The sequence below is a fragment of the Pipistrellus kuhlii genome, unplaced genomic scaffold, assembly GCF_014108245.1.
Source record: "Pipistrellus kuhlii isolate mPipKuh1 unplaced genomic scaffold, mPipKuh1.p scaffold_m20_p_7, whole genome shotgun sequence".
Classification (NCBI taxonomy): domain Eukaryota; kingdom Metazoa; phylum Chordata; class Mammalia; order Chiroptera; family Vespertilionidae; genus Pipistrellus; species Pipistrellus kuhlii.
In genome coordinates, this window is record NW_023425573.1 from 13,607,140 (window position 1) to 13,623,340 (window position 16,201).

Here is a 16,201-nt window from a genome sequence, read left to right on the forward strand (position 1 = left end):
GAGAGAGAGCAGGTTGTACAGATGCAGGATGCTCGCTCACCTCAGAGCCCAGGGACTTCCTGTCCTGGTGCTGAGCAGAACACAGCGCAACCCAAGGCCTTGCCTAAGTGGGAAAGTCAAGAGCACAAGGGCTGCAGGCCTTCCGGTGCGGGCCCCCCCCCCCCCCCCCCCCCCCCAAGCTCCTCCGCCTGGGCTGCTGGCTGGCGGCTCAGCTCCAGGCCCGTGTGTCCCACAGAGGAAGTTCTGAGCGTCTTTCTGAATGCAGGCAGCGTGCCTAGCCTGCTGGCTCTAGGTGCATAAAGGTGGATATGGTTCATTTACCTTTTAAAATTTTTATTGATTTCAGAGAGAGAGGAAGGGAGTGGGAGAGAGAGATAGAAACATCAATGATGTGCAAAAATCATCAACCGGCTGCCTCCTGCACGCCCCACACTGGGATTGAGCCTGTAATCCGGGCCTGCGATTGTCCTAAAGAACAACTCTTGGGTCACTTCCCTGCTCAATGCCTTGCCTGGCTCCCAAGTTCTCGAGAGGAGAATCCACATTTCTTAACGTGGCATTCCAAACCTTCTATCCTCTGATCCCTGTCTATCCTCAGCCCGCCTCCCTTCTGACGCTCTGGCCCAAAGACGTGGTTCCCTGGCATGTTCTGTCTCCCCAGCTTCTGCTCACATGCTTCCCATTTCATCCCTCTCCGCCCCTTTAACTGCTCCCCACTCGTCAGTATTCAGACCAAACGCTGCTTCTGTCAGGAGGCCACAAGGGATTTCGCTTCTTTCTCCATGTACTTCCCCCGGGGTATTTTCCTGACCCTCAGGTTGTGTGGACTCTCCCACTTCCTCTTGCCCCTCAGCGACTCCATCAAGGGTGTGACTGCCTCGGACATCCGTGTCTCAGTTTCTTACGCCGAGAACATTCCTCACATGCAGTCAGTGTCTGTTGGATTGGATTGAAGACGGCTATCTGAAATGTACCAGATTAGTTTAAAAAAAAACACATATTTTTCATCTCTTGTTGGGACGGGGTGCTGGCAGAGAAGAAGGAAATCTGAGCTGAGTTGGCGTCTCTGTAAGGAAATACGACGTGACCATTCTTTTTTGCAAGTTTCCCCGTTTTCTGTTATCTGCTGTTTTTCAGCCTCTTGGACTCCTCTTTCCCTGCCGCCTTATCACTTCCTGCTGACCTCTGTCACCGGTCGCCCTGGCCTTGACATTAGGGGGTGGAGCAATGGAGAAGGGGGTCCCTGGTCTATTTGGATTCCTGTGACTTTCTTGTTTTGGGGAGCAGAAGGGGATCCCTCCTTACATCTCAGGCAGGAAGACTACTTGGGGTCCTGGTCAACCCCCCACCTTCCATGGGAGAGGGGCTTGAAGAGCCCGAGTGGAGCCCGAGGGCGCCTGATCCCCCACCTGGCTCCCTGCGGAGAGGTGGTGGGAGGTGACCTCTATCTCCTTTCCCAAAGAAAATGCATGGGACTCAGAGAAAAAACTACAGGAAGGAAGGAGGAGGGTTAAAAGACACCATCAAGGTCTTTGGAAAGACTTGTTTGAGCAAAAAGTGGCTTCCTGGTGTTTTGAAAGAATCTGGGTTCTAACAAATGCCAGACACACCCAATTTGGAGTTTGCCTAAACCAGGAACGACTTCATATGGTGGGTTACTGCACATGGCTCATGTGGCCATTCCATCCTCCACCTTCCAGATGGAGGCCTTTATGTCTATACACCAATTTTGTGGTTGTTTTTTTAAATTTTTACATATTCTTACTGATTTCAGAGAGGAAGAGAGAGAGATAGACACATCAATGATAAGAAAGAATCACTGATCAGCTGCCTCCTGCAGGCCCCACACTGGGGATCAAGCCCCACAACCCAGCATGTGCCCATGACCGGAATCGAACCCGGGACCCTTCAGTCTGCAGGTCGATGCTTATCACTGAGCCAAACTGACGAGGGCTTGTGGTTGTTTTTAAAGGACACTTGGATTGCCTTACTTAGCTTCCAATTTCTGAGATTCTCAAAAATCATCATTACTATTGACCATAAGAAATTATTACTGTACTTATAGATCATTTTCTATTATATTTTTTCTTTAGGAATACTATTTTATTTGTTCCGTTAGTAAGATAAAGGCCGTATGTACTGGGCAGCCATCAGTCAGGCTTGTACAACCTGTCCTGAAACCAAGGACCCCTTTCTGAATCTGAACAGACCAAATGAACAGCTCTGAGTACACTTACCCTCTGAACGTCACCTCCGGGTGCATATTCCCCCCCCCCCCCCCCCCCCCGAAAGGTCGCTGGAACAGCTCATATTGGCTAACATGGTTAAATCACCTTTCCTACCTGAAACCCCGTGGATTCAAATGCTATACGATTGTTACACAAAGAATGTAGGCAAAACTGAGGAAAACCTCTACAACAATTTTTCAAAACAGGGAGCTGCTGTAGAAGTACATTGTTGTATTCGTTTTACTACAGCCTCACGGACTTAAATATTCTGCGTAAATTGCGCTCTTGCTTAACTGGACTTTTCTTGAAAGTCAGCTCCCGATCGCTGCTTCATGAACTTAGCGCCATGCAGGTTTGGCCTCAGACCTTTTGGAAGTAGACGGAGTGAACAGAGATGCAGAGAATTGGTGGTGGAGGTGGTCAGAATACGCCTCGCTGTGCTTTGCTTTCCTCTTAATGGCCCTGGCTCATTTTTGAAATGCTGCCACCTAAATGACTTAAATGCAGTGACCCAGTGACAAGTCTGGCACAGCAGGGCTCCCTTCCACAGAGGCTGGCGGAGGGTGGAGGTGGGGCGATGGACAAGGGCCAGGAGCGAAAGGAAGTGACCCCTGTTTCACCTGGAAACATTAGTGTCTGGGGGCAGGAGGTCTGAGCTCTATATAAAGAGGGGAGGAAAGCGACCAAGTTGCTGATCCAGACTTGCATCCAGGAATAAAGCAACATCAAAGGACTGAAAACAGTATCTGCTGCTTCCGCTGACTATATCCCTGTGAGGAGCAATCGGGGAACTCACAATACTGTCGACCTAGGAACCAGGAGGTCAGGGTTTGATTTCCGGTCAGGGCACAAGCCTGGGTAGTGGGCTCGATCCCCAGTGTAGGGCATGCAGGAGGCAGCTGATCCATGATTCTCTCTTGTCATTGATGTTTCAATCTCTCTCTCCACCCCCCTTCTTCTCTGAAATCAATAAAAGTATATATTTAAAATAAAGAGGATGGGAGAGTTCTTCCCGATGACCCTGGGCCATGGCCGCCATCTTCTACAGGGTTCTCCAGCTCCTCCTCAGCTCCTCCATGGTCGGCCCACAAGCGATGGCGTCAATGTTTGCAGAAACTCTTGCTCAAGAGCCCAGTTCCTGTGTGCCCGGAGGGTTGGGGTAAATTCCACCTGCTGGCTCAGTGCTCTCCTCACTGCGTTATTTACTTTTCTAACCTCTTCACGGACTTTCCTCCAACAAGGAAGGTTGTTTCGTCTCATTCTTCCAAATCCGCTCAAACACCTGCCTTTATCCTGCTGACAACTCATCCTCACAGAGCTCCCTACTTAGATTGCCGCAGTTTGTTTCCTAACTTTTGGTCAGATTGTTTCATTGTGGAAGGAGGTGCATCTTCCTCACCCTGGATAATTGGTCCTTAAATAACTAGAGCCCATGCCTATGTGTTATTCTCATTTTGGAAGAGGTATAGTTAATAAATTATTTTTTTTTTCACTTCCTGACCAAATAGAGTTATTCTATATAATAAAAGGCTAATATGCAAATCAACCAAATGGTAGAATGACTGGTCGCTATGACACGCACTGACCACCAGGTGGAAGACACTCAACACAGGAGCTGCCCCCTGGTGGTCAGTGTGCTCCCACAGGGGGAGAACAGCTCAATCAGAAGCCGGGCTCACGGCTGATGAGTGCAGTGGCTCCTGGCTCCGAGGCCGCGCTAAGGACCTTTCAGGGATGTCTGGCTGCCAGCTTAGGCCTGCTCCCATGGGGCCTAACCTGACAGTCTGACACCCTCCTGGCTGAGAGACAACCCCATCAACCCCCCCCCCCCCCCCCCACACACACGAATGTCAAGCATCTGGCCTCTAGTTTTTTCATAATGTTTAAAGAGTTAATGGATAGCTACAGATAGGATGTTACTGATACTTGGGATTTTTTTCCCCCCCTGTTATTAATAATAATTGGAAGTATCTGGAAATGTTACAGACATTTGCTCTGCAGTGTAGTTCATAGGAGGCCACTTTTCCAGAATGTGGTCCTGCATTAAAAATGCTGTGAGGGCCAAAACCAGTTTGGCTCAGCGGATAGAGCGTCAGTCTGCGGACTGAAAGGTCCCAGGTTCGATTCCGGTCAAGGGCATGTATATTGGTTGCAGGCATATCCCCGATAGGGGGTGTGCAGGAGGCAGCTGGTCGATGTATCTCTCTCATCGATGTTTCTAACTCTCTCCCTCTCCCTTCCTCTCTGTAAAAAATCAATAAAATATATTTAAAAAAAAATGCTGTGAGGACGCAGTATATTCTGTACAGCTCTTAAGGAACACAGATTTAGATATTATGATCATCATTATCTCCCTGAGTAGCGAATGATCTATATTTAGGAAGCACTCCATGGTGCGCTCCGCAGATCACACAGGGACCCCCATGACAGAGCGAACAAGTTTTGCCTATTAAATTTAGTGACTTGAACAAATTTTTATTATCCTTTTGTAAAAACGCAAGCTTTGCCTCAACCAAAACCTGGCTGTGACTTAATGAAGTGTTTCGGCATGTTCATAGAAGCCGGGGGTTTCATATGGCGGGATTATTGCTGCATCAACTATCAGCTCCTAACAGCGCGCCCAGCCTGCTCTCATGGCACACGGTACTCGGCATACTCAAGTATGGACAGATGTTTCGGAATATCATTTCCCCCTCTTGGCTATTGGTTGATCCCCAGCGCCCACTCTTGATTCGAATGCAAGATGTTTTCTTTGATATTTGGAGCCTTTAATGACCCAATCAATTCAGTAAAAGTCGAGCAGCGAGCCAGGAATTTGGCACGTGTTGCTGGGGTGTCTTCTTGGACCGCTCACCACTGACGGTGGTTACGGATGCCCCGTGACAGCCTGTGTCACTCTGCTTATGGTCCGGAGCCGACGGATTACTAAAGAGCACGCCACTCTGGCAAAGGGATCGTGAAGTGCCCCGAGCAAGGTTTTAGCAAAAAACCAAATTGATGGTTTTGTTAGGGGGTTTGGGGGGAGGGACCCAGGGCCTAATTGCAGGTTGGCGTGGATACTCTATGCAGGTGGCCCTCTCCCCACAGAACCCATGATGGACTTTATTCTTCAACTGCTGGATGCGCCTGGCTGGCATGGCTCAGTAGCTGAGTGTCTGCCTATGAACTAGGGGTCACAGTTCGATTACCAGGGAGGGCACATGCGCTGGTTACAGACTTGATCTCCAGTATGAGGTGTTCAGGAGGCAGCTGATCAATGATTCTCCCTCATCTCTCTCTCCTCTCCCTTCACACACACACACACACACACACACACACAAGCCTAGGTGGCCCTTGTGTGCAACTTCATCACAAGATGGTCGCCACAAAGATGGCCATGTTCACAGCAGTGGAGGGGCCCAGCAGCCACTCCTTGCAGTGAGGCCTGGGGGGTTCCATAACTCCGTGTGGTGTGGAGGAGGCCAGTCCCGGCAGAGGAGACAGGTTGTGGCAAGGGAGGGCAGTTAGGGGCAATCAGGCTGGCAGGGGAGCAATTAGATGTCAATCAGGCTGGCAGGGGAGTGGTTAGGGGGTGATCAGGCTGGCAGGCAGAAGTGGTTAGGGGCAATCAGGCAGGCAGGCAGGCTAGCGGTCAGGAACCAGCAGTCCCAGATTGGAGAGAGTGCAGGCTGGGCTGAGGGACATGAGTTTTGTGCATTTTGGTGCATGAATTTTGTGCACTGGGCCACTAGTATATACATACATACATGCATGCATACATACCTGTTGGATGCACTTTTTAAAAAGTGAAATTGAGGGAATGATTGGATGGGGGTTTGCAAAGATGAGAATGATGCCTGGGCCTTCAGGGATCAAGAGGGAAGTTTTTTCTTGGGTCTGTACAGAGCTAGTGTGTTTGCTTATAGAGGAACCCTCTCAGGAGCTCGAGTTCTTTTTATGTCTGAATACAGTTCATCCTCCAGCCACCTTAATTTTCTTAAGGACACAACCCGAGCATTCACTCCCATCTCCCAGGTGACAGATTACCGTCTTGCTCCCCCTAGTGGGAATACTGTGTCCAGACATGCTTGCTTCAGCATCTTATTTGTGGAAATCAGGTATCTTCTCCATTTGTTCTCAAAGACTGAGGTTAAAATCGAGAAACATTGCATTGCATGGGCTGATGGGGAATGGGTATGGAGACACTGGTATTTTGCAGATACATTTCTAGTTTCTAGTGGTAGCAAGGCTAGCCACGTCCTTCAGAGTGGCTGCCAACTTCAAGGGACGCCTCTGCCTTGCACTTCTCCGTTGGAGAGGGGTCAGATGTCACCAGCTGTGCAAAGAGGGTTGTGCGGATAGAAGGTGAGGTTGGAACAGGACAGGTCCCGTCTGAAGGCTGACGCCCACCTGCGCCATCGGTGAGGCAGGCACAGGAGGTGTTCCTGTGCCTCTGAGTCTACCTGAGGGGCTGTGACAATATCCATAGCACCTGGCCCTCATTGCCAGTTCATAGCAGCGGAGCAGGCCAAGGAAGTTCTCCTAATAGAAGCTGAACTTCCTGCAGACCTCCCTTAAGAGTGTGCATTTCTTTTTTTTTTTTTTTTTTTTTTTTTTAACATTGAATTTATTGGAGTGACATTGGTTAATAAAGCGATACAGCTTTCAGGCATGCAGTTCTTCCAAACATCACCCGTAAGTTACGTTTCTGTAGGGAACGATAACTGGAGGTTTCATGGCATCAGACTCTCTCTTTGTCTCCTGCCACTATTTGCTTTCTGTAACTTTGACCCTTGCTGTGAATTGGGATCTATCCGCTTTGTTCCGGCTGCACCCGAAGCACTCCTGTTTCGCGTTTGCTAGTGTTGCACGTTGAAACTTCAACTAGAAAAGCCGTGCGTGCCCAGGCTTAGGACCCTACTCTTTCTCAGGGAAGACTTTGCTTCTAAGCCTTATAAAGGCCAAGGCGAAAGCGCCAAAGACATAGCGGTTTCCAATCAGTGATCAATACAGTCTAAGTGCTTTACACTCATGAGCAAGGATGCTGTTCTTAGCATAGTTCCCCTTCCTTAAAATTATGTAATTGAGACAGTATTTTTTAAAAATGTATTTTATTGATTTTTTACAGAGAGGAAGAGAGAGGGATAGAGAGTTAGAAACATCGATGAGAGAGAAACATCGATCAGCTGCCTCTTGCACCCTCCCTCCTGGGGATGTGCCAAGGTACATGCTCTTGACCAGAATAGAACCTGGGACCTTTCAGTCCGCAGGCCGACGCTCTATCCACTGAGCCAAACCGGTTTTGGTTGAGACAGTATTTAGATCTATCTTTCCCCAAGTATTTATTCCCAGAGTAGTCGTTTATACTTAGGAAAAAAGAAGTCAGCAGGATCAGATTAAAACCCCAGTTTGAGAATGCCAGCGTGCTTGCTAGGCATGTTGTATTTGGGGACGTGGAGAGAGAGAAAAGAAACACCCCTATGTCTGTTTTTAAAATATACATTTTTATTGATTTCAGAGAGAAAGGGAGAGGGAGAGAGATAGAAACATCAATGATGAAAGAGAATCATGAATCGGCTGCCTCCTGTACGCCTCCTACTGGGGATCAAGCTCACAACCCCGGCCTGTGCCCTGACCAGGAATGGAGCCATGACCTCCTGGTACCTAGGTTGACGCTCAACCCCTGAGACATGCAGGCTGGGCCCATTATGTCTTTAAAAAAAACCACATTAACTTGCTCAAAAGTCACAGTAGTTTAGTTCAAGGATTACATCCTTGCAAACACGCAGCTTCCGTTCAAGCAAAGCATGTGGCGGTGAAGCTCTGGTTGGGAGCCGGTGACGCCTGGGGTCATGACTGTGAGGACGAGGATGTGGCAGCGGCCCTGTGGCCCCGCTGGGGCTGGAGGCTGCATCTGGCAGGACGTGGGGGAACAGGCACTTTCCTATTCCTCGGGGAGCGTGAGGGTTTGTATGTGAATGGACACCTACCCCCGTGTACACACACACACACACACACACACACACACACACGGGTGTAGATGCCTGTGCAAACACAGGCGTGTCCGTGTGGGTGTATCTGTATGTGCACCTGTGAGTGCAGAATGGAGGAGTTCCAACAGTAGCTCGGCTTCTCCTTCCCAGTGGATGCCGGGAGTTGTGCACACTGACAGCCCCCTCCACAGTGGAGCCACCCGCGTGTGGACAGGTGTGCACCCCGCCCTCTGCTGGGACTCGGGGCATTGGGGATGCCCTTGAGGCAGGCCCAGGGCGGTGCCCAGGGCGTGGGGAGCTGTCCGCACCCTCCCTGTGGAGGGCTGAGCTGGCCTCCCTGCCTGGCAGCCTTGTGGGGTGTCATTCCTGGGAACAATCCAGCTGTGGCTGGAGCCCTGGCCTTTCCTGAGAAGTGCAAAGACCGAATGCCACAGTGTCGTGTTCCTTTCTGCCACTGGCGAGGGAGAGACAGGCTTTCTCCCCTGGCTGCGTCCTTAGGGTGATGCCCCGAGGTGCGTCACTGCTGGGACGGGCTTGTCCCTCAGCACCTGAACTTCTCAACTGCTGACTCCACGCCCAGATCCTCGGGGCTCTGCCTCTGCTTGCCATCTGCGGCTACTGGGCGTGGCGATTTGTTTTCTCTTGGGGTTCAGAGGCGGGAAAGTGCACGTGAGCACTTGGCCCGGATCGCAGCAGGTAGAGGATTATGAGACAGATAAACGTGATTCAGTATTTTTGTTGAGCTCAGTGGGTGTGGCTCAGTGGTTGAGCATTGACCCACGAACCAGGAGGTCATGGTTCAATTCCTGGTCAGGGCACATTCCTGAGTTGTGCGCTTGATCCCCAGTGTGGGGTGTGCAGGAGGCAGCCGGTCAATGATTCTCTCTCATCGCTGATGTTTCTATCACTCTCTCCCTCTCTCCCCCTCTGAAATCAATAAAAAATAAAAATAAAAATATATAAAAAGAAAACATATTGTTTGTGTAGGGTTATATGGCTGTAGAGGGGTTTCCCATACATATCTCATTTCTTCCTGGTAACAGTCCTGTGAGGGGCTGGGCCGCAGAGAGCGTGCGCACCCCGGTGGCACTGAGAAAGGAGCTGAGGCGTGGAGCTGGCTTTCCACAGGGTTCTCACCCCTTGGACAGGCCCAGCGCCAGCCCTGAGCCCACCCTGGGGCCTCTTGTTCTTCGCACTCGGGTGGGCAGAATTTCAGACGTATCAGCTCTTTGTGTCTTTGTCTCCGCACCTCTGACCCTGCAGGCCCCCAGGTCTCGCCTGGCCTGCCCTTCCCATGCTCATGAAGGTGCTTCCTGAAGCTTGTCTGGACGCCTTTCCTCACCTGCCTGCCCTGGCAGAGCTGGGTTCACTTACAGCTGTATAGATCATCACACTCTACAGACCCCACTACGCACTGGGTCTTGCTTGATGCGGGTGAGGACAGTAGGAAGTGCTGAGTATCGGCTGCCTTCCTGCTCCTCACCTGCCTCCATCCTACAGCCTGTGGGTAGGCGGTGGGTGTGATTGAGTCTAAAATACTCAGTGCTTGTTGGTAACGTGATGGGAAGTGCTCGGGAATGATGTCCAAGGTTCCCCAACATGGACACGGAAGCGCTGAGGAGGCCAGCAGCACGGCTGCTAACATCCTGTGGGAATGGATTGTTTGAGGAACGGAGCACCAGGGACATTGCCCAATGAGAGGTGGGGGGGTCACGGGGTACCGTTTACACAGAACCGCAGATTTGGTCCTTTCCACGATGGGGAAGTTCAGGGCCTGTCAAGGACAATTTCAACTGTTCCCACAATTTCCACAGTTTTCGTGTCACACCAATAGCCCCAGGTCAGGCGTGACTGTGTCACAGCCTCCACATCGTGTTACAGATATTTCTTTATGCATCTGTCTCCCCACTAGACTCCCAGGGAGGGGGCCTGGGGCCTGTCTATCTGACCGTGCTGGATTCACTTTGGGGAACACATTTTCCAGCCTCCTGCCTCTGCCTGCAGTCGAATGTATTTAATCACAGTTGTGACTCAGACTCTTCTGCCTTTGCAGCCGCCGCTGGTCCAGGCCATCTTCAGCGGCGACCCGGAGGAGATCCGGATGCTTATCCACAAGACGGAGGACGTGAACGCTCTGGTAGGCGACACTGGGCTCCTGCCCAGCCCCTTACCTTCCCCAAACCCTGGCCTCCTCAGGAGCTGGCGAAAGCTAGGACTGCTTCTCAGAAATCTGTTTTTAAATCTGCAAAGTGAAATGTCTAGGGTTAGAAAGGAAACCAGTGACACTGAAGTACAGTTATCAAAACATAGAAATCACATTTGTGATAGAGTAGATGTGCTTCTCCAGCAACGCATTTACGAAGCAAGATGCAGCAGAAGGTCCAACAGTGGCCGTAACTCAAGTATAGGACGAGCACGATTGCGCTTCTGCGTTGAGTGGAAGTGCTCTGATGTGGGGTGAGCGTGCCTGGGATTTCTGCTGGAGGCCCAGCACTGTTACTGCCGACACTGCTGAGGTTTGCTGCCTACGTTCAGCATGGAAGTTAGTGAAGCCCTGGCTGGTGTTGCTCAGGAATGAAAGTGTTGGTTTTTGTATCAAAGGGTCTCAGGTTCAATTCCTGGATAAGGGCGCATACCTGGGTTGCAGGTTTGACCCCAGACCCTGGTTGTGGAACGTACAGGAGGCAGCCAATCCATGTGTCTCTCTCACATCAGTGTTTCTCTCTTTCTCTCTCTCTCCCTTTCCCTCCCACCCCCTTTCCTCCTTTCCACTGTCTCTAGAAATCAATGGAAAAATATCCTCGGGTGAATCTCAAAATGTAATATTTTTGTATCTGGAACCCATGCCTACAGCTGTGGTCTGTCATCAGTTTTTGTACAGACTACTGACGAATGATAGCTTTTTATTTTTGAAATGGCTGAAAAAAGGAAAAGCTTAATATTTAGTGACGTGAAAATTATATGAAGCTCAGAGTCTATAAATAAAGTCTTGTGGGACACAGCCAGGCCAACGTTTGCTCTGCAACGAAGAGCTGAGTAATTGTGATGGGGACTGTGTGTGGCCCCAATGCCAGACCCGGTACAATCTGGCCCTTGAGAAGGAGTGGTTGCTGACCTTTGCCCTGGAGTATGCATGAGCCCGGGATCACGGATGAACTAGGCATGCTGTGTGTGCCTGACATCATGTGTCATGTACGTGTGCACCTGTGGGCATTTATATTTTTCTGTGAAAGGGTCGAGACATTGTACCAACTTAGTAAAAAGGTCTATGGCTCTAACAGGTGAAGAACATTGTACTGGGACGACCTCAAAGCCAATGAACCTGCGATGAAGAAGGAGTTTATCAATCATTTATCCTTTGAATCGTTGCCTAGACCTGGGTGGGACAGGCAATTACATGCAATACGTGCTGCTAATTCTCTTAATGTAACTCGTTACCTAAGTGCCGGTCCATTGGGGAGGGAGCTCGCTCGCTCTGAAGTCTCTGGTGCTGAGTAGAAGCAGCTGAAAGAGTGGAGCTGATGTGCCCTGCTAGGGGGACTCTGCCCGGGGAGTGAACTGTCCGTGGGTGCATCCCTGCCCGATCGATCAGCCGAATGCTTCGTTCAGAAGGTGGGCTGTGGGGTACGGCCTCGCTCTGGCTGGGCAGGTCGAGGTGGCTTTTTGAAAGAGCCTTTGGCAGCTTCTCCCCTGACAACAACGGGCAGTGTTTTGTGGCATTTCTGGAAGGAAGCACAGATGAGGCCAGGGCCACAGAGCCCGAGAAGGCAGTCGGGCATCGGTCCAAGACCTGCGGGGCAGGACTCGTGTCTCTGAGGGTCAAGGCAAGCCGTGCCCTGACATCACCGGAATCTGCCCTCGCGCTCTGTGGCTGTGGCCCAAGCCCGGGCCAGCCAGAGGCAAGGTTCCCATCTTCCTCACGGTCATGCGCTGACAGGACTTTAGTTGTCAGACATGCCGAGAAGGATTGTCCTGGCCTCTGAATGGCCTCTGTCCCCTTAGGAAAGGGACAGTCACAGGCTGGCACAGGTGAGGAGAGCTTCGGTTTAGCTGTAACTTAGTTCTACTGGATCAGAAAGGTTAGCTGCTGTGACACGTAGATGCCCAAAGAGGAGAGAAGGCTGGCTCTCCTGTGAACATGTCAGCGCGATGCTGCAGGCAGGGCTCCAGGTGTCAGCCTGTGGCTTCCAAATTCACCCGAGGGGTTCAGCTTCAGGCCAGCTAGAGGGGAAAGCTTGGGAGCAAAGCCTGGGAAGGCTGTATGGGTCATCTCAGAAGCAGTCAGTCACTTCCACTCCCCCCATCCCCATCCACCGAGCTCAGGCATAGCCGCAACTAACTGCATGAAGGGGGGGGGCGGGTTGAGTGATGAGCGTAGCCGTGTCCCCAGTTGGAGCAAAAGGACTCTGGTGAATAGTTAGCAATTTTTAAAAATTTCTTTATTGATTAAGGTATCACATATTTGTCCTCAACACCCCTAATCCAATCCCCCTCCCCATCCCACTCATGCCCCCACCCCCCTATTGTCCTTGACCACTGTTAGGCTCATAAGTGTGCTCACAAGTCCTTTGGTTGATCTCTCCCTTTTATCCCCACCCTCCCTCTGAGGTCCAACAGTCTGACCCACGGCTCCTTATCTCTGGGTCTGTTCCTGTTCATCAGTCTATGTTGTTCACCATAGTTAGCAATCTTGGTCACACCAATCTTGGGTCTTCCAGAGTTCTAGGGAATTTGAGCGATCACCACTTTTCTGTGCAGTGTGTTCTTTTTTGGTTTATTTTGAACATAAGTTTTTATTGATTTCAGAGAGAGAAAGGGAGAAGGGGAGAGAGACAGGGTATCAAAGCAGCAACCCAGGTATGTTCCCTGACCGGGCGTAGAACCCGCAGCCATTTTTTTGGTGAATGGGAGGATGCCGTAACCAATTGAGCCCCCTGGCCAGGACGACTCGAAAGATTTCAGAAGGCTTCAACAGACCAGCCATATTGAGCTCAAGATAGAACATCTGAATTAAAAATGAACGCAGAGATTCTGCAAACCAAGACAGTAACCCAGTCACGGCATTTTGGGGTTTATGCTTTGACAACGTGACGTCACAGACAGTTTTCTGTGCTACAGGGGGACGAGGGAGGCAGGCGCGGGGCAGCGGCACGTTGGCCCCTGTCACGGGCGAGTGGTGAGGATGGAGCGGTGGGGCCCAGGCCATGTGAGGAGTGCTTGGAGGACTGTGTGATGTTTTGAGCTTGGAAGGGAGAGGAGGATGTTCCCAGCTAGTTCAAACACTGTTTGGTCCCAGGGACTAAACTTAACCATCATGTCACGTGGTTGTGAGCTCCAGAAAGTAATATTTCAGCTCAAACTATGAAAAATCACTTAGTGGACAGAGCTGTCTGAAGGAGTAACTAGTTGCCTTGACAAGTAATGAGCTCCCGGAAGACCACTAGACGGGGTTCTCACGGTGCTAATCACAGTGCATACGGCCCCACTGCCCTAGCTCGTGCCCTTGGCCAACATCGCTAATGAATCATGACTTTTTTCTTCGACTCTTAAGGACCAAGGTTTCCCCTAGCCCCGTGGTCGACAAACTGCAGCTCACAAGCCACCTGCGGCTCTTTGGCCCCTTGAGTGTGGCTCTTCCACAAAATACACGGCCTGGGGGAGTATATTTTGAAGAAGTGGCGCTGGAAGAAGTTTAAGTTTAAAAAATATGGCTCTCAAAAGAAATGTCAATCGTTATACTGTTGGTATTTGGCTCTGTGGATTAATGAGTTTGCCAACCACGGTCCTAGCCCATCACCATGAAATTGGAGTTGGCCTGTAAATGGAAATGTGTTTTCCATGCCTGGCCTAGCTGATGTGGAAGACTACAATTCCAAGATTTGTAGGTCCCGTGTGAGAGTAAACCCATAATGTTATTTGTTTTTTAAAGTATTACTAACAGAAATGAATGCACACACACACACACACACACACACGCACACATGCACACATGCACCACCATTATCATACCAAGTAAAATGAGCAATAATCCCTTAACATTATCTAATACCCAGTGTATATTCAACTTTATTTTGTTCGACTAGCCTCAAAAAAGTCTTTTTACACTTGGGTTGTCCCCAAGTTGCCCCCGTCTGTTTTGTGAAGCTATTAATGTTTATTATGACAGTAGGTTTGGCACTTCGCTTCCTCTCCCCACCTCCAGGGCGGGAAGAGATGCTATGTGAATATTGTAGAGTAAATCCTGAGGTGGAAGCTAAGCTTCTGGGGGCAAAGAACTTACAGAGGAAAAAACCTTAGAGCTGCATTTTGGATGCCGGGCATTGATTCAGGTGATAGTGGCTGCTGAGGTTCCAAGTGAGAAAAAAAGAAACCATATCACCATTGTATGATGAGGGGACTTTCAAAAGCACAGGACAGATTGTCCCCAGTGAACTCATAATTTGTTCGCGTGCATCTGTGTCTCAGAATGGTCAGACAGTAAGTCTAATCAGTATCCATGACCACAGAGTTACATTTTTTTTCTTGTGATGAGAATTTCAAATATGCAATATGGTGTTATTAACTACAGTTGCCATGCTGTATATTACACCCTCATGACTTATTTATAGCTAGAAATGTGCCCTGTTTCTTTTAAAAATAGAATGTTTTATTTTTTCCATCACCATTTATCGCCTCTATGCCCTCTTCCATCTCCACACTGCTGTCCATGCCCCCAAGTTCTCTTTGCTTAATCCCTCCTACCAAGTAAAAATGGAATATATTTTTTGATCCACCCAGAAGGGTGCACTGTGACTTTACCGAAGTGATACATTTAATATCTTCTTTGAATTTTTAAAAAAATATATATTTTATTGATTTTTTACAGAGAGAAAGGGAGAGAGATAGAGAGCTAGAAAGGTCGATGAGAGAGAAACATTGACCAGCTGCCTCTTGCACACCCCCCACCGGGGATGCGCCCGCAACCAAGGTACATGCCCTTTACCGGAATCGAACCCAGGACCCTTCAGTCTACAGGCCGATGCTCTACCACTGAGCCAAACCGGTTTCGGCTCTTCTTTGAATTTTTCACAGCTTCATTCTTCTATGTCCAGAATTAGACTCAAGTGTATATGGACTTTTGGTATAAAACAAAGGAAGAATTTGAAACCACTGGGGTGAGATGGCTTTTTTAAATAAATGGTGATGAGAAAATTTCTGCTAAAAGTATAAAACTGCACCTTTACCCTATTTCTTATACCAGGACTAATTCTAGAGGGAGAAAATAAGAAGGTGACAGTAGTGTTATACAATAAAGGAGGTGTATTTTTGCAACCTTGGTGTGGGGAAGGACTTCCTAAGCATAATAGCAAAGAAAAAACAATAATGGAAAAGGTAGCTATACCTTTGATGTATAAAAACTATAAACTTTTATGAAAAAAGTGTTCATAAACAAGGTTAAAAGATAAGCTGAAGATATGTGTAGCAAATGTGAAAAGTGTTAATATTCCTAACATAATAAAGAACTCTTATGAACTATTTAGGAAAAGATAAACCCTGAAGTAGAAAAATGGGAAAAGGACAAGTAGAGGCCACTCACCAAGGGAAAAATGTAAATATTTCAAAACATAGAAGAAAAGGTGTTCAGTCTCACTCTCCTCTGAAATGGAAGAATTCATGTAAGACATCCACCCAGTATCATCTTCTACCCGTCAGCTCAGCAAAGAGGAAAATAGGTCTCTATCATAGGTCTTAGCAAAGAGGTCTCCACAGGGGATGGATGCAGGGACACTCTGGCCCCTTTTTGGGGAGAGTGTATTTGGACTGCCCTCTGGAGGGCGGTTTGGCACTCTATCAACATTTCACTGTGTCCCCCTTTAACTCAGCAACATGACTTCCGGGAATTTACCTAAGGGAAATCATTGGACATATGTATCTATATCTATATGTATATCTATATAATCTCTATCACTATCGCTATCGCTACACCTACACCTACACCTATACCTACACCTACACCTACAC

General features: G+C 49.1%; 1 protein-coding gene across 7 annotated transcripts in view; it reads left to right on the plus strand.

The window, feature by feature from the left end:
- ANKRD44 (ankyrin repeat domain 44) overlaps positions 1 to 16,201 on the plus strand; it is a 195,330-nt gene that overhangs the window by 67,590 nt on the left and 111,539 nt on the right. For 6 of the 7 annotated variants that reach the window (XM_036421408.2, XM_036421402.2, XM_036421405.2 and 3 more), the window contains exon 2: positions 10,254 to 10,337. In XM_036421408.2, the coding sequence (XP_036277301.1) occupies positions 10,254 to 10,337 (84 nt within the window). Of the gene's footprint in view, positions 1 to 10,208; positions 10,338 to 16,201 lie in introns of those variants that run through there. The other variant, XM_036421401.2, reaches the window with a different exon arrangement.